Here is a 24,751-nt window from a genome sequence, read left to right as displayed (position 1 = left end):
TCCGTAGAAGGGGAGTGCTCACTTCATGGGTTCAGTAGATGTTTGTGGGACTTTTTAAAATTGCTAAACATTTAAAAAGAAAATGTTATATGGTGAAAAGGAAGTTTTCTTTCCACAATAAACTTCTAACCTTCTTCCCCCACCCCCTACGCCGACTACATAATCCAAGCAACCACTCTTAATGGTTTCCTGTGTATCTCTCTCCAAATTTTCTCTTGCACATATAATCACCTATGTTTAGGAGAAATGTCCTATACCTTTCATTCTTACCCTTGATATGTCTTAGAGATCATTGTATATTAGCACATATGTCCATCTAATTTTTAAAAAGAGTGGATGTCCTGCCTAGTGTAGATGAACCATAGCTTGTTCATTTTCCATAATTTATTTTAACATTCCCTATTGACAGACATTTAGGTTGTTTTTAGCTTTCCACTAACACTGCTGTAAGGAGCAACTCGTATGTAAGTCTTTGCTCTAGTGCATAAGTGTGTATATGGAATTTATTTCTGAAAGTGTGAGTGTAAGTTTGGGAATTAAATTGTGAAATTTAAAAAATTTATTTCAAGCTTATATCGGGATTTATTTTATAATAGAAGTTACCTTTTTTCTTAACCTTGTAGGAGAAAAGAGTGCTTAATTGCTTTGTATTCTTTATCCTCACAATTTAAACATATACTGTAAATATATTTTATAAGGTAATTTTCAACATTTTAGAGGGACAGCTGGGTAATTTTATTTATACCGGTAAAGGTAAAAGTACTGTACCTTGAAGACTGTGCTATTACAGATGAACTACTTCATTTATATTTGGTAATACTAGTTAAATGAGCGCCTTTTGTAGTAGCTTGATTGTTTTAGGATTTGAGGACCAATATCGATTAAAAACATTGTATATAGTTTTACTTCTTGCCCTGCAGAAGTCTGCTGCCATATTATTAGTCACATGGGAAATAAATGGCCTACCTTCTCTCTTTATCTTCCATAGCCTAGTCTATTCCTAATAAAATAAACCTCTGTGGGGTTTGAGATCCAAAAATCCTTTTGCAAACCAAAGTGCTATTGATGGATTAATTTATCAAGGCAAAAGGTAGGTACAGATTTAGTCTTTATTCTTCAAAGTGTTTGTGAGCAGAATAAGGGAGGTTTACATTTTTAATTTCAATGTTATACAGCTCACTCACGACCGGGAGGAGGTTCAGGAATCTTTGCCCTTTTAAAATGAGAGAGACTAGTGGGAAAAAAAAGTGCTGAGGGACTAACATATGAGGATGAAGTTGGAACTTGTGAGTGGCAGTTTCCCTGGCTGGTGCCCAGGGTCTATTCTGAGGCCTTGTCAAAGCTCGTCTGACAGAACCCACCACATAACCACAATCTATCCTGGCCCCACTGCAAGTCAGGAAGGCCTGCGGTTTAGGAAAAGTGGCAACAACAGAAGAGGGAGCTTATAAAGGACATTTGCCTTCAGAAGATTAAGGCTAAGTTTTGAGGTGAAAATGTGCTTAGCATGCGTATCCTAGGATCCAGGTTTTTTTTGGTCTTCCCTTTTTAGGGAATGAGCATGATTAAGGAAAACTAACGAGGCCAGCATTTTAGAAAACTGTGCACAAAGAGGAGCACAGGATTGTACCAGTATTGATGTCATGTCTGGTTCTGAGAGTGTTGGGTGGGGATCAGTCAAATGTTTCACAACAGGGGAAAGACATTACTGTTACCCACGCAGGGAGGTCATGCCCTGAGTTGAAATAGTAGTCCAATTCAGAGACCTTCACACTTGTCCCTGGGATCATAAGGACACTGGGAATGATGGGCTGTTTTACAGGATTATTTTGAGTTTATACAGAGGAATCAGCTTCTTCCCAAGTTCTCATTCTCTTCTTCCCATAGAACTGTACAGTAGCATGTGTAATATCAGGAAGTTATCTCTTTAAACTCTTGCTTATTACCAGATGCTGTGTCCCAGCATAGCTGCCTTTCTGTACCAGGTGCTTTCTCATGAAAACCTTGGTCTTTCTGCACTTAGTGAATAAAGTACTTGGGTTTGAAGTTCTTTAACTGATCTCACTTCTTAGGCTAGAAAGCTGTTAAAGAGCTTAGTGTGCCAGTCTTTTTTTTTTTTTTGCAGTATGCGGGCCTCTCACTGTTGTGGCCTCCCCCGTTGCGGAGCACAGGCTCCGGATGCGCAGGCCCAGCGGCCATGGCTCACGGGCCCAGCCGCTCCGCGGCATATGGGATCCTCCCAGACCAGGGCACGAACCCGTATCCCCTGCATCGGCAGGCGGACTCTCAACCACTGCGCCACCAGGGAGGCCCTGCCAGTCTTTTGATCAAGGTTCATGTCACCATATTTATCCGCAGCCTTGGATTAGAGTGGAGGTTGTTTGAAGAATTTGGCATACAGGCTTAATTTATAGATGCAAGGCCTGCAGATAGTTTCCTTTCTTTTGCCTTAGGTTAGGTTGGCACTCCAGGAAATTGAGTTTTTCTTGCCCTCAGAAATTTGGATTGTTAGCAGTTGATGATGATGATGTATTTAGTATTCAGTGTGAGGAGAAAAAATAATCGGAATATTTTTCTCTCTTCTCTATTCCTATTATCGGGCTTATTCCTATTATCTTATTATATCCCTTCCCTGTTTCGGCCTTCCCCTCCTCCTCCTAAAAGAGTGGGATTAGAACAGAGCAGAGGGGAGAGAGTAGAAAAGAGGTTGGGAAAACCTTGGAGTGCAACGGCTTATCAGGGTGTTTTTATTTTCTCAGAAGTAGATTATTACTTTAAAATCATAGTCATCTTTTTCCAGTGCTTTCAATTTGAACCCTCTATATCTTAGTTTTCTTTCATTATGAACACCAACATTTTAACTACTTTTGATACAAAATGTCTTTATTGCTTTAGGAAACAAATTTAACTTTTAAGTTACTTGTTCTGATGACTTTGTTATTCTTTCTACCTCTCCCACTTTCCTCAATAGAAACATTTTACCAGCTAGGAGCAGTTTTTTGGCTGTCTGATTTCTGCCTTAAGTAGAGTATGCTGTGTGCAGAGGATTAGGATGTTAAAATGTTTATTTCTCTGTTAAATGGTTTGATCATTTATGATAACAAACAATAGAATTATTCTATTTATTGTAATATTTATTGTATAATTACAATATAATTAGTAAGCATACATGTTGTTTCTATTAAAAAAGAAAAAGAGAAGTATTCCAGTTAAGTGATGCATAGATTATAGGACTAAAAATAGGGGAAAAAAATTCATTGTAGGTTTAGATTAGATGTTTTTCCCCCTATCATGGTTATCACTATGTTTAAGTAGATAGTCAAGGAAATGAGAGGGTCGCTGTCCTCCTGTCTTACTACAGTCATCTTTTGCTCTCTATCCAAAGTGGTTTTTTAGTTGTGGTAAAATACATGTAACATAAAATTTACCATTTTCAGCATTTTAAAGTATACAATTCAGTGGCATAAAGTACATTCACATTGTTGTGCAGCCATCACCACCATGCATCCCCAGAACTTTTTCATCCTCCCAAATGAAAACTCTGTGCCCATTAAACAATAATCCTCATTCCCCCCAGCCTCTGTTAACCACTATTCTACCTTCTGTCCCTATGAATTTGACTACTGTAGGTACCTTATATAAGTGGACTCATGTGGTATTTGTCTTTTAAAAGCTAGTTTATTTCCCTTAGCGTAATGTCCTCAAGCTTCATCCATGTTGTAGCATGTATGAAAATTTCACTCCTTTTTGAGGCTGAATAATATTTCATCATATAGATATAGATATACAGCATATTTTGTTTATCCATTCACCTGTTAATGGACATTTGGGTTGCTTCCACCTTTTGGCTATTGTGAATAATGCTGCTACGAACACAAGTGTATATCTGTTTGAGTCCCTCCTTTCATTTCTTTTGGGTATATATCCATAAGTGGAATTGCTGGATCATATAGTAATTCTATGTTTAATTTTTTGAAGAATTGCCATACCATTTTCCACAGCAGCTGCGCCATTTTACAGTGTACAGGGTTGTAATATCTCTGCATCCTTGACACACTTAATTATTCTCTTTCTTTCTTTCTATCTTTTTTTCTTTTTAAAACTAATAGCCATTCTAATGGGTGTGAGGTGTTATCTCATTGCGTTTGTTTGTTTGTTGTTGTTGTTGTTTTTTGCGGTATGCGGGCCTCTCACTGTTGTGGCCTCTCCCGTTGCGGAGCACAGGCTCCGGACGCACAGGCTCAGCGTCCATGGCTCACGGGCCCAGCCGCTCCGCGGCATGTGGGATCTTCCCAGACCGGGGCACGAACCCGTATCCCCTGCATCGGCAGGCGGACTCTCAACCACTGCGCCACCAGGGAAGCCCTCTCGTTGTGTTTTGACTTGGATTTCCCTAATGATTAGTGATGTTGAGCATCTTTTCACATGCTTTTTGGCCATTTGTATATCTTCTTTGGAGAAATATCTATTGAAGTCCTTTGCCCATCTTTGAATGGGTTTTTTTTTTTGTTGTTGTTGTTGAGTTTTAGGGGTTCTTTATATATTCTGGTTATTAATCTCTTATCAGATATATGATTTGCAAATATTTTCTCCCATTCCATGGGTTGATTTTTTTTTACTCTGTTGATAGTGTACTTCGATGCACAAAAGTTTTAATTTTGAAATCCACTTCATCTAACTTTTCTTTTGTTGACTGTGCTTTTGGTGTCCTATCTAAGAAATTATTGCTATATCTGATGTCAGGAAGCTTTTTGTGTATGGACAGTTTAAACTCTTACATTTATTTCTTTGATCTACTAAGGGTTAATTTTTGTATATGGCATACACTAAGGGTCCAACTTTATTCTTCTGCATATGGATATCCAGTTTTACCAGCACCATTTGTTGAAAAGACTGTCCATTCCCCATTGACTGATCTTGACACCCTTGTTGAAAATCATTCGCCCACATGTGCCGGGTTTATTTTAGTGCTATCTATTATATTCTGTTGGTCTATATGTCTCTCTTTATGCCAATACCACACTGTTTTGGTTACTGTAGCTTTCTAGTAAGTTTTGAAATCAGGAAGTGTGATACCTTCAACTTTGTTCTTCTTTTTCAAGATTGTTTTGGCTATTCGGGGTCCCTTTAGATTCCATAGGAGTTTTAATGTTGGGATGGGTTTTTCTGTTTTTGCAAAAACTGTCATTGGGATTTGATAGAGATTGCATTGAATCTGTAGATTTCTTTGGGTATTTGACATTTTAACAATTTTAAGTTTTCCAATCCATGAACCTGAGGTGGCTTTCCATTTATTTATGTGTCCTTTAATTTCTTTCAGCAATGTTTTGTAGTTTTCAGTGAACAGATCTTTTGCCTTCTTGGTTAGGTTTATTCCTAGTATTTTGTTCTTTTTTCTTATTGTAAATGGTATTGTTTTCTTAATTTCCTTTTTGGTTTGTTCATTGTTAGTGTATAGAAATGCAACTGATTTTTTTATGTTGATTTTGTATCCCTACAACTTTGCTGAATTCATTCATCCACAGTTTTAAAAGCAGTTGTATTTGTTTTCTATGTTGTATAACAAAGTATACAAATTTAGCAACTTAAAACAACACACATTTATTCTCCTACAGTTTCTCTGGGGCAGGAGCCTGAGCGGGGTTGAACTGGGTCCTCTGCTTAGGGTCTCATGAGGCTGCAATCAGATGTTGGCTGGGCTGAATTCTCACCTGAAGACTCAACTGGGGGAAAATTTGCTTCTAAGCTCACTTAGATTTTTGGCAGAATTAATTTTCTTGTGGTTTTATGACTGAGGCTTCTTGCTTACTAGAAGTTACTTCGTCATCTAGAGACTATCTTCAAGCTCTTAAAGGCTTCTCTCAGCTTAAAAAAATTTTTTTTTCTGGGGAGGGGACTGCGTTGGGTCTTCATTGCTGCACGTGGGCTTTCTCTAGTTGCGGTGAGTGGGGGCTACTCTTTGTTGTGGTGCGCAGGCTTCTCATCACAGTGGCTTCTCTTGTTGCGAAGCATGGGCTCTAGGTGCACGGGCGTCAGTAGTTGCAGCACATGGGCTCAATAGTTGTGGCATGCAGGCCCTAGAGCACACAGGCTTCTGTAGTTGTGGCGTGCAGGCTCAGTAGTGGTGTGCGGGCTCTAGAACGCAGGCTTAGTAGTTGTGGCGCACAGGCTTAGTTGCTCCATGGCATGTGGGATCTTCCCAGACCAGGGATCGAACCCGTGTCCCCTGCATTGGTAGGCAGATTCTTAACCACTGTGCCACCAGGAAAGTCCCAGCTGCTCTCAGCTTATAGGGGCAACCTGAAGTTCTTGACCCTCTGGTGTTTCCCAGTCTCACCATTTCATCAGACCATCAGGGAGAGCCCAGAGCAAGTCTGCAGACTAGACAGCCTTATGTAATGTGACATAATCATGGGAATGACATCACATAACCTTTGTCATATTCTGTTGGTAGAAGCAAGTCATAAGTTCTGCCCACATTCTTGGGGAGGTGTTTACACAAAGATGTGAACAGCAAGAGTTGGGGGTCATGGTGGGGTGGCCACCTTAGTGTCTGTCTGCCGTAGCTGGTTACAAAATAGCACATATTTTATAAACCCATTTTGTGTAAAAAACATATATATGCACTTAAAATATCTTCAAATGGTGGAAAACTGTTGTTTTTTATCATTATTTTGTGGTATTTCTTCATTGTTTCCTCCTACTTCCTCTCCCTGCAACATTCCAGTTTTGGTATTTTAAATCTGTGTTTTCATTATAACTAAATATGTATTATTTACTACTTAAGCCAAGAATTATATCGTAATTGTTTCCTTTCTTGTTTAACTTTCTTTTTTTCCCTGGGGGTTAAGGCCTTTTTTTTTTTTTTTTTTTTTTTTTTAGCTTAGTTTTCTATTCACCTTATTTTTCCCAAATGCTCCAACAGATTTTTCAAGTGTCTACTCTTTCTAATTTATTTTGAGCAAAATAATTAGTGGTTTATTTGTGAAATATCTGTAGAGAAATAGAAAGCAAAAATACAGCTTCAGGAAGAATAATAAAATGAGCAGCTGCAGTCTTACTACCTAGGCCAAGAAATTGAACATTACAGTATCCTAGAAGTTTCCTGTAAATATCCTTAAATGGCACCTTTTCCCCCTCCAGGTAATCATAATCCCATTTTACACGTTAATCACTCTTTTGGGACCATTCCCTGGCTAGCCCTGCAGTCCCATCCCTCCCTCCAAATATGTATTCCTAATCAATACATGGTTTAATTTTGAGAAACTGAATAGTTTGACCACCTTTTTGTGTCTCTTAGTCAAGTTAGGCTAACCTACTGTAACAAACAAACCCCCAAGTTTCAGTGGTTTAACACGTTAAAGCTTATTTCTCACTCACATCTCTGCTGTGCGTTGGGAAGCACTGGCAAAGGAGTAGTTGGTTCCACAGAGTCACCCAGGGACTCAAGCCCCTTTCATCTAGTGACTCTGCCATTCCCTGGGGCTCAAAGACTTTCACAGTTTCACTGAGCTGTCTGCGTCTGGCTGGCAGATTCTAGGGCAGAGAGGGAGTGTGGTAGATTCCATGGGAAGTTTGATGGGCCTGGACTAATACATACGTCACCTTTGTCCACATTCCATTGGCCAGAATTCAGTCAAATGGCTGTACTTAATGCAAGGAAGGTTGCAAAATGTAGCATAGCTGTGGGCAGAAAAGGGAAATGACCTTGGTGAACAATAGGCCAGTTTCTACCATAGTATGTATCCCTAAGCAGTATCTTTTTTTGGACAGTTTTGAAAACCTGAATGGCAAATATAAACCTAGCTATGGACAGAAAGGTCCATATTGCCACTACTAAATGAAGGCTCACAGGAGAAGATAAGCTGAACAGAGTCTTCCTTGAGTCCTTTCTGTTAAGTCCTTGGGAAAGTTTGCTTATGAGTCCTGGGAAACCATAAGACTCATCACAATCAGGGCACCTGGCAGAGCTGAAGTTTTTACAAGGTACTAAATATCTAGAAGAAATATGGTTGGGGACGTACACTGCTCTTTCTAAGCAGTTCCTGCTCTAGCCGATAGGAATAGGTAAAAGCAAAATGTGTCCGTGGTGTGAAATAAGGCCTCAGCCAATCTAGGCACCTGGGGGTAGGACAGCGGGAACTTCATCAACATGGGGTCAAGACAAAGTAAATTCAGATAAAAACCTGGGCCAGATCAGCTCATATTAAAAAGAAGTCTTAAAGGCTGTGGGAATTTGGGTGATGACAGCCCTCTACTATGTCTCTTGAATCTCATTGCTTCCATCTGTAGCTTTCTTCCTGGGATGTCTCACCCTCTCTGGGTATCAATTCCCTTTGCCTTTTCTGTGTTGGATTTATTTCCTGTATGCTAAATTTCCTCCCTTTTGATTTTCTCTTTTATTAGAGATGTATCTTCTAGTAACTTATTAACAAAGGGTGTAAAAGAGGTAAATTTTTGAGAACTTGTGTGTCTGAAGTGTTTTTAATAATCAAGTATGAGAATAGAACAGTGTGGCTGGGAATAGGTTGTCTCTAATTTTCTTTCAGGAATTTGAAGGCATCACTCTATTGTCTTCTTGTTGCCAGAATTACTTTTGTTTCCAGAAGTCTGAAAATTCTAATTGTTAATCCTTTATATGTGACCTGGTTTTTCCACCCCTGGAAGCTTGTAAAATCATCCTTGTTCCCATGTTTGAAATTAACTATAATAATTCACTATGAAATACCTGTGGACTCAGGACTTGTGTTACACATTCTGTAGGCCCTTTGAATCTGGTGACTCATGTCCTGAATTTCTGAGAAGTTATTTTATTAATGATTTCTTTCTCTTTGTTTCTGTGTATGTGTGTGTGTGTGTGTGTGTGTGTGTGTGTGTGTGTGTGTGTTGGGGGGATGGGGGTGGTGGGTGAACAGGTATGGGAGGGTCAGTTTCTCTTTATTTTCATAAAAAAGGGCCACCAACTGTTGGTATTGAGTCTTTTTTGAGCAGAAGTGGTGTGTCTAGAGTGGACCTCATTGCCTGTGTCTTTCGATGGGAGTAGCACTTGGATTAGCTCCTGTCCCAGCTGCGCTGTCAGCTCTGCTCTCTAATCATTCCCTCATGAACATTGTACTTATATCGCATCGTATCTTGTTGACTTCTTCCTTTTATGAGCCTAATCGGTATCTTGCCTACAATTTCAGGGCATTATTTTGTCTTTCTATGTAAGACAGGTTTAAGCTACACAAACCTGACCAACACAGCTCAAGAGAAGGAAAATGCTGGCATCTTCCTTTCTGCTATAAAAGTACCTCATGTCACCACTATTTTTTTTCCCTAGTGGGTGAACTACATGGTGGAAGGAATCATACAGGTCTTAGGGAAACACAAAAATTTTCGAGAATTTTTCTCTGATAATAAAAACTTGTAGACTTGAACATTGATGTTTTCCCCAAGACTTTAGAGGACATTAATGGTTGCTTCTTTGTTCTAACTTTGACCTGTTGATTTGAGTCAAGAGTTTTAATTTTATTACATTTTTAAGGTTAATATGATGGTGTTCATTCTTTTTAAAATTAGCAATGTGTTTTTCATTTACTTTATGTCCATAAGTGTATTGGTTGATGTGAAATCTGTTAGAAAATTATGGTTTTACCAGAGATGACCAACGTAAATTTTTTTTTTTTTTTGGCGGTACGCAGGCCTCTCACTGTTGTGGCCTCTCCCGTTGCGGAGCACAGGCTCCAGACGCGCAGGCCCAGCAGCCACGGCCCACAGGCCCAGCCGCTCCGCGGCATGCAGGACCCTCCCGGACCGGGGCACGAACCCGCGTCCCCTGCATCGGCAGGCGGACTCTCAACCACTGCACCACCAGGGAAGCCCCAACATAAATTTTTATAGTCATACTTTGTAGTTGGTCTGACAGGCTAAATGAGTCTTTCCCCCTTAAAAGCTTATTAATATAGTGTCAAAGTTGGTTATCCTTACAAGTTTTCATACTATGAAATAGCCACAGAATTGTAGCTTTTAGCTTAAATCAGTTTTTTGGTAAGGTGATTATCAACAGTATATAAAGCTTAAGAAAAAAGAAAATTCTTTTTTTTTTCTGTTTTACATGATTGCCTTTGCCATTTATTATTCATATGTACAAAATTTTACATATTTTCAGTCATACTTTACATGCCATTTTGTCATCTTTTTGTACCTTATAGGCATGATATCAAACTTGTCCCTGTCTTTGCTTGCTTCCCATGAGTTTTCTAATGCCACAGTTTATTGCATCATGTTGACTGGCCTTGACTTAAAGCTGTTGTCAGTTTGGGTCATTTTCAGCTTAGTGTTTTGTTTTACCGTAGATTAAAAAGAAATTAAAATGATTGTCTTCATTCATGTAATTTTTTTCTTTTGTTGTATTATGTTCTAAATTTTATTTTTGTTACTATTAGAATAGAGTTATGAGTATCGTCAGTAGAATTCATTCCCAATCAGAAGGAGAACCTAAGTTCTTCTTCCCCCTTTGGGATTTAATTCTGGTCCCTTCTATTTTATTATTAGTGGCAGAGGTTAGTTACATGCTTCTATCATTTTGATTTTCATTTCTTTTCATGGAAGAAGTATTTCAGTAATAATTCCACATACCTCAGAAAGAAAACACACCCTTGTACAGTTCAGTAAGAGATGTTGCTACGTATCTAGTTAATTGGAAATAGTGAAAAGTGCCTTCCCACAAAGTACGTAGGTCTGGTGTTGGATTAGATTTGTGTTTGAAAATGTCAGTTTCCCACCCACCTACCCACCCACCTGTGGCTCAACTAAAATTAACTTTAGCCAGGGGATTTACTTCTGAGTTTTGCTTTGCCACCTCTTTTGCTATTTTGATTTCAGATCTTTTGTGGGTTTTTTTTTTTTTTTTGGTGTCAGTTACACCTTATATTTCTGAAGCATTTTACAGTTTATAGAAATGTTTATATCCATTTGATCTTTAAAACGACCCTTGTGATGTGAGAAGAAATTTAATATGAGAAGTTCAAGACTTGTTCATTGAAAATCATAAAACATTGTAGAAAGAAATTAAAGAAGATCTAAATAAATGGCAAGATACCCCATGTTCTGGCTTGGAATCTTAATGTTGTTAAGATGGCAGTACTCCCCAAGTTGATCTATGATTCAATATAATCCCTATCAAAATCCCTGCTGCCCCACCCACTTTTTTTTTCCCTGCACCAGTTTTTGGTGCAGAAATAGTCATGCCCATCTTAAAATCTGTATGGAAAGATAAGGGACCCAGAATAGGCAATACAATCTTAAAGAAGAAGAACAAAGTTGGAGGGCTCATTCTTCCTAATTTTAAAACTTACTGTAAAGCTACAGTAATCCTGACAGTGTAATGCTGGCATAAAGATATACATATCAATCAATGGAATGGAATTGAGGGTCTAGAAATAAACCCTTACTTTTATGGTCAGTTGATTTTTAACAAGGGTGCCAAGACAATTCAATGAGAGAAAAAATTGTCTTTTTAACAAATGGTACTTGGAAAAGTAGATATCCACATGCAAAAGAATGAAGTTGGATCCCTGCATCACACCATATAAAAAGCTAACTCAGAATGGATCATATGAAACCTAAAACTGTAAAACTCCTAGAAGAAAACATAGGAGTAAATCTTTGTCACCTTGGGATAGGCAGTGCTTTCTTAGCTATGCACCACCAAGGCCTTACAACAAAAGAAAAAAAAATTAGGTGAATTGACTTCCTCAAAGTAAAAACTTTTGTGCTTCAGAGAACACTATTAAGAAAGGACATGCAGGGCCTCCCTGGTGGCGCAGTGGTTGAGAGTCCGCCTGCCGATGCAGGGGATACGGGTTCGTGCCCCGGTCTGGGAGGATCCCATGTGCCGCGGAGCGGCTGGGCCCGTGAGCCATGGCCGCTGGGCCTGCGCATCCGGAGCCTGTGCTCCGCAACGGGAGAGGCCACAACAGTGAGAGGCCCGCATACCGCAAAAAAAAAAAAAAAAAAAAAAAAAAAAAAAAAGAAAGGACATGCAGAAATAGTATAAGTACATTCTCTCTGACCTCTTCACCATTTTAATTTTCCCATTGTAGTCTTTTGCCTACTTATAAGGTAGTGATTAGTATGTACATAGTACCTTGCAAATTCTCAGTAGATATTTGTTGAAAAGGGAAAAAGTAAAGGTATATGATTTATTTTATTAAAATTTCCTAATTTTACAATCTCCATTTAATTACATTAAAAAATCATATCCTTATTGCATGCTTTCATATTTCTCCCTCGTTTTTGGTTTTATCTTTGTTTTTGTAATCTGAGCTTCTGTTAACCCTGGTACTTCTGCTGTTTTCTTGTTTTCTGCTTTATTTCACACTTTTAAGTGTGACCTATCTTCAACAATATGTAATTTTCTCTCTCCCTTCCTTTCATTCTCTGAACATACAACCGTGTATTTCTGAGATACTTTAAAAGGCGTAGGGAAAGGAGGCCATTTCAGTGGTACTAGAATATGGTTTACTTCGTAGGGCAAACTGAGAATGCAATTGTTGGTAAGAGTACATCTTCCTAATTTAGGTTCTGCACAGTTGATGAAGTAGTATTATAAATCATGTTGAACATGCAGCCCATTAGAGTTCATTTATTGAATAACATTGTTGGCAAGGAAGGAAGTGCATCACTGGCATGTCATCTTATGAGAAGAAGAAATGGAAAGATTATCAGTTGTGTTGTGTATATAAGAATACTATGTATTCAAAATATGAAACTTTAAAAAACATTTTTGGTAATTCTTAGGACTTCTGAATGTGGAAGTAGGAGATGTGATTATATGAGTTCGCTTCGACCCTTTACAGGCATTATATTTTATAAAAGATGAGTTTAAATTAACCATTACAGGTTCTGATACTTTCCTGAGATTTAGTTTGTGCTTAGCATCTACCTTTCCTTGTTCTGCCAGGCCATCCAGTGTTGACTCATGTGTTTTTTGCCTCATATATCTATATTTTTTATTTTTTACTTTGCCTCAAGTTCTAGACGCTTTTTTGGGGGTCGGTTTTGTAGGTTCTGGTAATGATTTATTCATTTTGTGTAATGGTCTCATCTACATATTTGCAGAATTGATGTTTTTAACTGTAATCCCTACCTCCCTTTTCCTCCCTCCCTTCCTTCCTTTCTTTTTCCTTTCTCTCCACCCAACCCTTTGCCCTTCCCCCTTCTCCATTATCTTCTTTCAGTCCAGGAATTCCTGTTCTCTCCTTTTCCTAATCTTTCTAAGGTATACATAACTATTCGTATTCTTCTGTCCTCTGGTTACCTCTGCCTTCCATTTTGTTTCAAATCAAGATTTTTTTAATTGCAATTCCCAGTTCCCAGGCCTATTGTTCATTTAGTCATCTACCTTTCTCACCGGTTACTTTTTTAAATATAAATTTATTTATTTATTTGTTTTTATTTTTGGCTGTGTTGGGCCCTCGTTGCTGTGCGTGGGCTTTCTCCAGTTGTGGTGAGCAGGGGCTACTCTTCATTGCGGTGCGCAGACGTCTCGTTACAGTGGCTTCTCTTGTTGTGGAGCACGGGCTTCAGTAGTTGAGGCATGCAGGCTCAGTTGTTGTGGCTCGCGGGCTCTCTAGAGTGCAGGATCAGTAGTTGTGGCACACGGGCTCAGTTGCTCTGTGGCATGTGGGATCTTCCCGGACCTGGGCTTGATTCCGTGTCCCCTGCATTGGCAGGCAGATTCATAACCACTGCACCACCAGGGAAGCTCTCACTAGTTACTTTTTTCCTAATACTTTATTATAAAAAATTTCAAACATACAAAGAAGTTAAGGGCACTCCCTTGTCGTCCAGTGGGTTAGGAATCTGCACTTTTACTGCAGGGGCCCAGGTTCGATCCTGGTCTGGGAACTAAGATCTTGCAAGCCTCACAGCATGGCCAAAAAAAAAAAAGGTTGACAGAGGTCTGTGAACACTCATGTACCTACCACCTAGATTCTACTATTAATATTTTATTATGCTTTGTCACCTATATATTCCTTTATCCATTCTTTTATCTATCCATTATTCTATCTTTTTTGTTTCTGAATGTATTTCAAAATAAGTAGCAGTTATAAGTACACTTCAACCCTACATATTTCAACATGTGCATCATTGACTAGAGTTCAGTATTTGTTTAGAGGACTTTTTCTTTTGAGGTGGAATTTATATAGAATGATAATGCACAGATCTTAAGTGTACCATTTAATGACCTCTGTCTTTCCTTCTAAGTCAATTGTGTTCTAATAAGAGGACTAACACTAACTAAGAGCATTATAAGGCCATACTACCAAAACTTGTGTATTCATTTGGATTTTCCAAAAAAGACTTTGAATACCACAAAGTACCTTAAAACTTTCTTCTTATTTTTGTTTTTATTATGTAAATGTGCTACAGTATAATGATTATCGTTAAAAGTGTTTTTATTTTTTCCATATTGTTCCATGCTTCACCAAACATTCTTAGTATGGCCAATGATATCACATGACGCATGCTGGAATAAATAACTTGAGGATACTTTTTTTTTTTTTTTTTTTTTTGTGGTACGCGGGCCTCTCACTGTTGTGGCCTCTCCCATTGTGGAGCACAGGCTCCGGACGTGCAGGCTCAGCGGCCGTGGCTCACGGGCCTAGCCGCTCCGCGGCACGTGGGATCCTCCCGGCACGGGGCACGAACCCGTGTCCCCTGCATTGGCAGGCAGACTCTCAACCACTGCGCCACCAGGGAAGCCCGAGGATACTTTTATTTAGTTAAAAATATGAAATTTTAAAGAAAGGCTAGGATGGCCCTTTTGTCAGCTTCATAAGCTAAATATGTAAAAGAGCTAGTTAATTCAAGACACTTTGAACATTCCTGGAGTGCTTTGTGGTCTTTTAAGTGCTTGCATTTATCTTAACTCATTTGAGCCTCACATTAGCCGTGTTAGGTAGTTGGGACAGTTGTTATTTCTGCTCTATGGATGAAGAAAGCAAGGCATAGGCGGTGGGAAGGACAAAGCAGCAGTTGGTCGTACAACCAATTGAACTCGGATCCTCTCACTTTAAATCTTGTCCAGCGGCAACAACTACAATCACACTAATTCTTTAGTTCAGGTGCTATTCTGGATCCTTGGATTTGCTTATAAATAACTAACAAATGTCTTATTGTACAGACTAGGGTCAACTGTAATGCCAATGCTGACACGAAGACTTATGCCAATATTTTGAATTCTCTATGATGAAATATTTAGATATAAGGCAACCGCAACCATCAGGATCCAGACAGAATTATCTAAGTGTGCTATATTTAGAGTATGGCACACTGATATTCTGTTCTCACAAGAGTGAACAATATCATGATTGAAATGCCACTTAATGTGGCAAAACGCCTATTTTTCAGAAATGTATTACATGAGAAGCTTATTGGAGAAGAGAAAGCCTAATTGATATACCTATTTTGGAAGGTTTATATTCCACAACATCCTTTCTTTCCTTTAGGTAGACAAATACTTAATGACAAAACCATCTGGAGAAAATCAGCTTGACTTTGGGTAAAGGACTTAACAAAAACCAGTCAGTTTTGTTCTTGTCAGTGGATGTAAAGGTTTAGCTCTTGGTTTAGTTGATAGCACTAAGGAAAAGCTGGAAGAAATTAACATGGCTCCCCATGAAAAGTGTTCTTGAGAAAACCTCCTTGGAATAGAAACTTACTGAAAGTCCTTTAGAATCAGAAACCAAAACTAATTTATTCGAGGTCACCTTTGAGTCTGTACCTTTAATTTTGTTATTTTGTTGAAAAGTAGTTTTCTATCGACTGTGCCAGAAATCTTATTTCTTTTAAGGTTTCCCCCATCATTGGTGTAGAATGTTCTGGAGTTGTTAGAAGATAGTTGCGTAGGAGCTGAAAACTAGATTTTTCTGATATTAGTAAGTGTGTCTGCTTACAGAATACAAATAATATAATTTTTTTCAAAAGTACTAGATTGTTTTTTGAAATAGGTAATGGTCGATCTGCCTCACGTGCAAATGAAAAAGGTGACAGGACCCGGCCAGTCATGCACGTAAACACCTGGGTACCCTTGTAGCTAGGACATGGAGGATAAGGAAGACAGATGGGAAGTTCCCATTTCCTGCTCATTAGCCTGTGCCTCTGTCCCTTTCACTGTCATCTTTCTCTCAGGGTGGGTTAGCCTGGAGCTTGTTGAAACAGTTTTGTTTTTAGGCGTTTTTAAGAAAAGATAATTCTTTATATAAATCTGCGTGCTAGGAATATCCTGGCAGCTCTAATGTCTAAGACAGTGTTAGTTGAGAAAGATGGAAATTGGATTACGGGGAAGGAGGAGAAAGAAATCCTACGTTCAAAAGAGCACCACCAGCAGTGGCTTCAGAGTGCATGTCTCAGCTGTGTAGCACGTTGAGCCTAATTTGGGTGTGACCCACTTTGGGGCCAGTGTATTCTTTGATATGAATGTTTTTATTTTTAAATGCATCTCTTTTTCCCTTTTTCTTTAAAATGCTGTTGAAATTTTAAAGAATCAAGAAGAAAATAATGCGTCCATAATCTCGTCCTCATAACAAAACTACTGTTAAGCTTTTGCTACACTTCCAGCCAAATCTTTCTTCTGTAATTATTTTTGTGTGTCTGGAATTAGAAAATGGCTGTTTTTGTGAAATGCCTGCTTCTGTGAAATGTCTTTTAGTGAGTCCTTGGAAAGTTGGCTGAAGGACAAATACTAGATGATACCACAGTGCATCAGCTAAATTGTCACCCCAGTCTGAAAAGGAACTTTGTGTTGCATGCTGCTTTTTTCTCAGTGGGTGACTAATATTTGTAGAGCATTACTATTAAATAAGTGAATGATTTTTAAAATGATGCTGAAGATGAGGATGATGGGAGACTTCTGAAAAAACTCCTCTGTGCTTTCCAGAAATTGTCTTGATTTGTGGCTAGAAGTTACCCACTGCTGCTTTCACATATACATTCTTTTTTTTCTTCCATTTCCATTTAAATGAATCCTTTTCTTGTATCAGATATATTTTCTATGGCGGAATAATGAACTGTCTTCAGTCTTCATTCTGATTGACAAATGTACAAGTCAGCTATGTGGGAATAAAAATGGTGTCAGCTAAGATGGGAATGGCCTGAATTTTCATTGGAGAGAACTTTTTTGGAAGAATGGATTGATGAAGTGGTTCTGTTTTATTTTGCTTGAATCAAGTAAATTCCAATACATTAAAGTCACTTGTACTTTTCATATAGGTCATACTATTAGGATAAACTTACTTGAGATTTTCTTTGTGACTCACTGTGTAATGAAATTTCACCAGTCTATTTTGATAAAGCTAGGGAAAAAAATTAAGTTAATGGATATTTCACTAAATGAGCAGTACTTCTCAAGAATGTGTATAGGAGAGAAGGAGGTCATATAAATTGGGATGCATTCTCAGGAGTATTTTCTTTTTTTTTTTTTTTTTGCGGTGCGCGGGCCTCTCCCGTTGCAGAGCACAGGCTCCGGACGCGCAGGCTCAGCAGCCATGGCTCACAGGCCTAGCTGCTCCGCGGCATGTGGGATCTTCCCAGACCGGGGCACGAACCCGTGTCCCTTGCATCGGCAGGCAGATTCTCAACCACTGCGCCACCAGGGAAGCCCCTCTCAGGAGTATTTTTAATTTCATATACCATGTGTTAGAAAGCTTAGATGGTCTTTATCATCCTTGTTATTTAATCCTGGCAGATGAATTTTTCTTCTCTCTTTTGTAAAAATACATCCATCTTATAATAATAACAATAAAAATAGACCCATAGATATATTCTTAGTTGTTGGCCTGTGTCATCGCTGTTTTGTTCATCAGAGTATCTTTGGCACCTCCCATAGTACCTACCTGGCAATAGCAGGCACTCAGAATTTGTTGCATAGAGGGTGTTGGTTATTGCTAATTGCAGAATAATAAACCTTCATTTGTTTTTTGTTTTTTGTGGTTTTTTTTGATGTGGTAATGGTTTAAGTGGAATTGTTTCTTGAATTACACTAAAAGCCAACTTACCCTTGTAGCTTTAAGGCTCTGTATTAAGATTTCTTGAATATGTGCTCTCAAAGTTTTAGGTTGAATGACTTTTCTGAAATGTTTTTGACTTTCGAATGGAAATAGATTTTAGAAATAGCTGTGGTAACTTTAACCTGTTAAGTAGAATTACTGCTCTTTGCAGTTTTCTGAGGCTAATATGGTAATGCATTCTGTGTTTAGCATGGTAAAAAGAGTTAGGAGGTTTAGTAATTAGTATAAATTTAAATATTCTAAAATTTATTGAAATAAATTGATAGTGGAGGACAAAGTGTTTGGTGACTAATTATTTAATTTATACATAAATATATAAATATAAATATTATTTCTCTTTGTTAAAAGTGTAAATGAGCATTAAAAATGGATAAAGAGAAGCATCCTAAATTATTGTTTCTTTTTATTTCAAGGCTGAAAACAGTGAAGTCACTTTTCACAGTTAAAAGACTATTAAGAAGACAAGATGGGGACTCCTGGTTCTGGAAGGAAAAGGACACCTGTGAAAGACCGATTTTCTGCAGAAGATGAAGCTTTGAGTAGCATTGCCAGAGAGGTATGTCTGGAAGACCCCTCTCAACACTGAGTTGTACAGATGAGAATGTTATAAAAATTCAGGGTGGGGGTTGGAGGTATATACAGACATTCATTCATTAAGCAAGTTTCAGAATGTTTACTATAAATAAGATGTTAAATATGCCCTCTAAAATACTGTATTAGAGTAAAACACAGTTACTGTCTCTTTACTTGGATATTTATTCAACTCCTTTTAAATTAATTTTTCATTTTATTTTTGTGGATTAGTTGACTTCCAGGTATTTGTCCTGGTGTTTTGAAATTTATAATTAATCTTCATTATTGAAACTTAAGGTAATTAGAATGTTGAAGATATGATAACTATATTAAAAAAATGATCATTGGGCTCTACAGTTAATATATTCCAGGAAGCACTGTATAAATGTTAACAGAAATCATCCTTATTTGGTGTCTGCTCAGATGCAGTGTCTTAGCTGTTTTTTGGATAATTGCAGTGGAATTTTTATGTCTAACCTTTAGCTAGTAATAGAGCTTCTGGAGCATTTTTGTTTTGGTTTGTTGACAACTGAGAAAAAAGGAAAGGGGTGTCACCTATCGAATCTCTAGCAGCATTTCCTGTCGCATATTGAAAATTTAAGATAACTCCCAGCTGTGATTTCTTAGTGAGGAGCCAACTTTGTTTCAGCCTCTTATCTGCAGCTGCAGACCTGACCATATACTAACTGGTACAAGAATTGTTTAGAGCATTTTAAAATTGTATTCTTTGGGTGAGAATTATTCCCTCATCACTTCCTCTTTGTTATTCTTAGTAAATAACTCATTTAGGACTAGTGCTGTTTCCTTTTGACATATTACACAGCCTTTTTTTGGATCCAGCTCACTGTTACCTTTTTCCTTTTATAAAGCTACTCAGCTTTTGAATTAGAAGTCAAATTTTGTAGGAGGATATTTGAAGCAGAGGAAAGTTATCTAAAAAGTGATGACAAAACTGTGATAATACTTTAACAAAATTACTTTTAAAAAATCAGTGAGATATTTTTAGATAAAAAGGTAAAAGATATTTTAAAATGAAGTAGTGGATGACACTTTACAATGGTCTTAAATATTTACTCGAATGAAGTATTTTGGAAGCCACGTAGTTTTAGTTGAAAATTGAAACTACTCAAAATGTTTGCTTCCAAAATTGGAGGGATTTACATACCCAGATTTCTATAAGGGGAGAAAATGCCAGTATGTTTTAGGCTCTTTTTGTACTGTCACTGGGTACTTGAACTCTTTTTTTGTATGTGATGCTTCATTTACAAAATTGGGTAGCATTCTAGCATCCAACACTTGAGTGCTTACTATGTGACAAATACTATTCTAAGCATTTTAAATGAATTAGTTTATTTACTCTCCACAAAATTCTGAAATGGGTTCTATTATATTCTCCATTTTACAGATGAAGAAATCATTGCATAGAAAAGATAAGTAACTTCCCTAAGGTCACATAGCTAAGAAATAGCTGAGCTTGGATTCAAACACATAGTCTCACTGTGCTGGGCTGTTTTCAGTCTTCTCCATCTCCTCCATTAATATTTTGTTTTTCTGTAGCTTTTCATGATTTTAAAAGCACTTTCACATCTTGATTCTCACAATAACCTTATGGGTTAGGTAGGATAGGCATTGTTATTAGCCTTATTTACAGATGAGGAAACAGATGAAGCTGAGAGATTAGTGTCTGGAAGGTATCAGAACTGGGACTCAAATTCAGCTTTTAAAGCCATTGTTTATTTTTCTGTATCATACTACTTCCAGAAGAGCTGGACTTTTGGAGAGTTATAAGCATGGCTTTGAATTCTGGCTGTACTAGTTGCTGGTTGAGTAATCTTGTTAAGTAACTACTCTGGACTTCAGTTTCCTCATCTGTAAAATGGGAATACTATGGGCCTCCTGTATTATAGGGCTGCTGTGACAATTAAAGTAAATAGTGCATGTAAACTTTACCATAGTGTTAGGCTTCCAGTAGGCTATTTTGTTGCTTATGAATAAGTTGAAATAGAAAGTAAGAATAGAAGTAAAATATTCTTCTTTTATAAAAAATATATTTATTAAGATAGGTGTTCTAAAACGTGGTTGATCATCTGAATCTCCCAGGTTGCTTTTTCAATGTACAGATTCCCAGGTGTTACCCCATACTTGCTAAATCTGAATCTATGAGGTTGAGCTTATAAATCTGTATTTGAATACACACACACACATACATACATACATACATACTCCTTCCTAGGGGATTTTGATGGCCAATCATGGGAACCGTGAACCAAAGTACTCAGAAGATCCCATCCTGGATGGTCAGGTTTTTTTTTTACTTACAGGTTATTTTTCTCCCTGTACATTATTATTTTGCTATGAAATAACTAAGTTTAATCCATTTATTATAATATTTAAAGTTAAAATAATTATTTTTATTATTAGAAAAGGTTTTAAGAGGCCAGTATTTCTAGTTTTTATTTCTGTCTTCAGAACTCTGAATATGAATATTCCAACTTTAATAACCTGGTCAGAAGGCTTAGCTTAACCTGAAACATGAAAGGGCTAGTTTTTACTTTTAAGATTCAAGACTTTATTTGATAGATAGCTAGTGGGAAGCAGCCGCACAGCAGCACAGGGAGATCAGCTCGGTGCTTTGTGACCACCTAGAGGGGTGGGATAGGGAGGGTGGGAGGGAGACGCAAGAGGGAGGAGATATGGGGATATATGTATATGTATAGCTGATTCACTTTGTTATAAAGCAGAAACTAACACACCATTGTAAAGCAATTATACTCCAATAAAGATGTTAAAAAAAAAAGACTTTATTTGCAGGATGAGTGCCTAATTTGTGGTGCAGTAAAACTTTAGAGGAAATAGGTTTAGCAATCTTAATAATTCTTTCATATATTCCTTGTGATTTTTTTCTCTTTCAAGTTTTCATAGCCAGTTCTTAATTGTGCATTCATTCATTAGATGGTTGGCATTCACAGATAGTCCCTAATCGTTATTTTCTCTGATAGGATCATCCCTTTCTCTCTCTCACACACACACACACACACATAATTACCTTAAGTTAGGAATAAAAACTAACAGAACCCCCATAACAATTAAAAAGGACAAATAGCTTAATCTTTCTTTTTTTTAAGTTAAATCTAACAGTTTAATTAAATTAATTAATTAATTTAATTTAATTAACAGAAGTCTTTTCCTCACTTCAAATTGTTTTTTGAGGTAGACAGGGTATACCATAAATAAAGAAAAATAGCCTCTTTTTCCTCCTGCTTACTGTCTGCTGAAGTATCCATGCTTCTCAGTTGGCCCCAAATCAGGCAACTAGAGGGAATGAAGAGCAAAAGAAACAAAAGGCATGAATATGTTCTGCAAACTGGATAATTTGCATGCTAAAATGTGGAACCGAGTGCGCTTTAAAATTTGTTGTAAAATACTCATAAAATTTACCACTTTAGCCATTTTTTTTTTTTCTCTTTTTTTTTTTTTTTTGCGGTATGCGGGCCTCTCACTGCTGTGGCCTCCCCCGTCGCGGAGCACAGGCTCCGGACGCGCAGGCCCAGCGGCCATGGCTCACGGGCCCAGCCGCTCCGCGGCATATGGGATCCTCCCAGACCGGGGCACGAACCCGTATCCCCTGCATCGGCAGGCGGACTCCCAACCACTGCGCCACCAGGGAGGCCCAGCCATTTTTAAGTGTACAGTTCTGTGGACTTAAGTACAGTCACATTGTTGTGCAACCATCATCACCATCCATCTCCAGAATTCTTCTTATCTTGTAAAACCTGTTTGCATTTTTAAAAGATGTTGAAATGTTTGAAGATTGCTCCATGAAGGCAGGAATGTGGATGGATCTAGAAGTCCCGCCGTGTCTGTGATAGGCATAGGCATGTTGCTGCTTTGCTGGGTGAGCATGTGTGTCACAGCTCTCTGAAGACCTCATAAGAGCAGGTGTTGGAGGAGGTCAGCAGCAGGTTCTCTAGGGTATCAGAAGGCCAATCTGGATGCTTACCTTTCTCGCTTGTTTGACTTTGATTGTCCCACAGGTTTGGGGGAAATGCAGTTGGAGAGTTGACTTTAGGTGAAAATTACCCGAAAGCACAGAGTGTATCAAATGGAGACCCTTAGGCAGCTAGCCTCGCAAAAGGAGAAAGATAGGGATGGATGAAAGCCAGTTATGCCGCCTTACCACGGCCAGTTTGGTGAGTGTTATGAAGAGTGTTCCTATGAGAAGTAGAAGCCTCTTGGAGGGTTTGCAAGCAGTCTTACTATGGCCTCACTGAAGCCTGGAATATTCCTCCTTTCCTTATTGTAGAGCTGAAATTATGAAGAAAACATGTTTTCTGCACATCTCATCAAATGGAAGTCATCAGAATGTTGCTTATTTTTGAACCTGATGATCTGAAAGCCCTTCCAGTTCTAAAATTCTGTGATCTTTTTGGAGATTTAGGACCCAAAGAAAATTCATACTCATAATGCACAACTCTCTTGAATCTAAAGAATCAATGACAGGCATAGAAACCAATCATCTTTTATAGGAGTTAGAGTCTAGTAAGTGGAATGTTTGGAGACTTTTACGTTGAGCAGAATTTACGTGTATACATATTTGGTGGGCAAACCTACTTGTAATAATAAGGAAGAAAAGAAACTATGGCTGTTTAACATTTGTAGCTGCTAGAACTTGGATTTCATTTTTTAAATAACTTTACTGAGATATAATTCACATAACATATAGTTCACTCATTTGAAGCATACCATTCAATGGTTTTTACATGATTCACTTTTAATTTGTGGTTAAAATATATATAAGAAAATTTGCCATTTTTAAGTCTACAACTCATTGGCATTAATTACATTAACAATGTTTTATAACCAGCACCACTGTCTATTTCAAAAATCTTTCATCACCCCAGACAGAAATTCTGTAACCATTAAGTAGTAACTCCATTGCCCCCTCTTTTAGCCCCTGGTAACCTCTATTCTACTTTATGTCCCTATGAATTTGTCTAATTCTAGATACTTCATATAACTGGAATTATACAATATTTGTCCTTTTTGTGTCTGGCCTTTTTCACTTAGCATAATGTCTTCAAGATTCATCCGTGTTGTAGCATGTGTCAGATCTTCATTCCTCTTTTTTTTTCCTTGTAAATAACTTAATTCCTTCTTTTATAGCTGAATGATGTACCATTGTATGCATATATTATATTTTGTTTATCCATTTATCTATTGATGGACCCTTGGTTGGATTTTATTATTTTGCTGCTTAAAGAGGTAGATTCCGGGCATCTGGAATGATGAGTAGTGAGAACCAGAAGTTTGTGGTTTTGATTATAGATTAGCAGCCTGAGAAGGATACAAAGGGAAGAACTGTGCTTAGTTTAAAAGATACTGTCCAGTGTTATTGTTTTATGGAATAATAATCATAATAACTTGATAGAGCTAATGATTTTCTCATAGTTATTTAGCTATTTTATTTGAGTAATTTATTCATTTTTAGGCCATGTCGAACTAAGGATAAAAAACTTTTGGCAAGGATAGCAGTTTTTTAAAATGCAAAGAATTACCATAATCAATAATAATTATGGGTAATACCATCTTTCATTTAAGAATAGAGTAGTTTTGGGGGCTTCCCCGGTGGTCCAGTGGTAAGGAATCCACCTTCCAATGCAGGGGTCGTGGGTTTGATCCCTGGTGGAGGAACTAAGATCCCACATGCCGTGGTGCAACTAAGCCCACACGCCTCAACTAGAGAGCCTGCATGCCACAAACTACAGAGCCCACGCGCCCTGGAGCCTGTGTGCCACAGCTAGAGAGAGGAAACCTGAACGCCACAACTAGAGAGAAGCCCGCGCACCACAGGGAAAAGATCCCGCATAACTCTATGAAGATACCGCGTGCCGCAACTAAGACCCAACGCAGCCAAAAAAATAAAGAAAAAAATCAAACACTTAAAGAAAATGATTTTAAAAAAAGAATAAGAGGGCTTCCCTGGTGGCACAGTGGTTGAGAGTCCACCTGCTGATGCAGGGGACACGGGTTCGTGCCCCGGTCTGGGAGAATCCCACATGCCGCGGAGCGGCTAGGCCCGTGGGCCATGGCCGCTGAGCCTGCGCATCCGGAGCCTGTGCTCC

The 24,751-nt window shown here is 38.1% G+C and overlaps 1 protein-coding gene across 2 annotated transcripts in view; it reads left to right on the top strand.

The window, feature by feature from the left end:
- The window catches only part of LRRFIP2 (LRR binding FLII interacting protein 2), a 122,200-nt gene that overhangs the window by 3,476 nt on the left and 93,973 nt on the right, over positions 1-24,751 (top strand). For both annotated transcript variants that reach the window (XM_082637804.1, XM_082637805.1), the window contains exon 2: positions 18,470-18,612. In XM_082637804.1, the coding sequence (XP_082493930.1) occupies positions 18,523-18,612 (90 nt within the window). In that variant the 5' untranslated portion in view covers positions 18,470-18,522. The remainder of the gene's footprint in view (positions 1-18,469; positions 18,613-24,751) is intronic.

Source organism: Mesoplodon mirus, assembly GCF_964341445.2.
Source record: "Mesoplodon mirus genome assembly, chromosome: 12".
In the NCBI taxonomy this organism is placed as follows: domain Eukaryota; kingdom Metazoa; phylum Chordata; class Mammalia; order Artiodactyla; family Ziphiidae; genus Mesoplodon; species Mesoplodon mirus.
The sequence above is the reverse complement of the archived record's forward strand: the minus strand, read 5'-3'. Positions and strand labels throughout refer to the sequence as shown.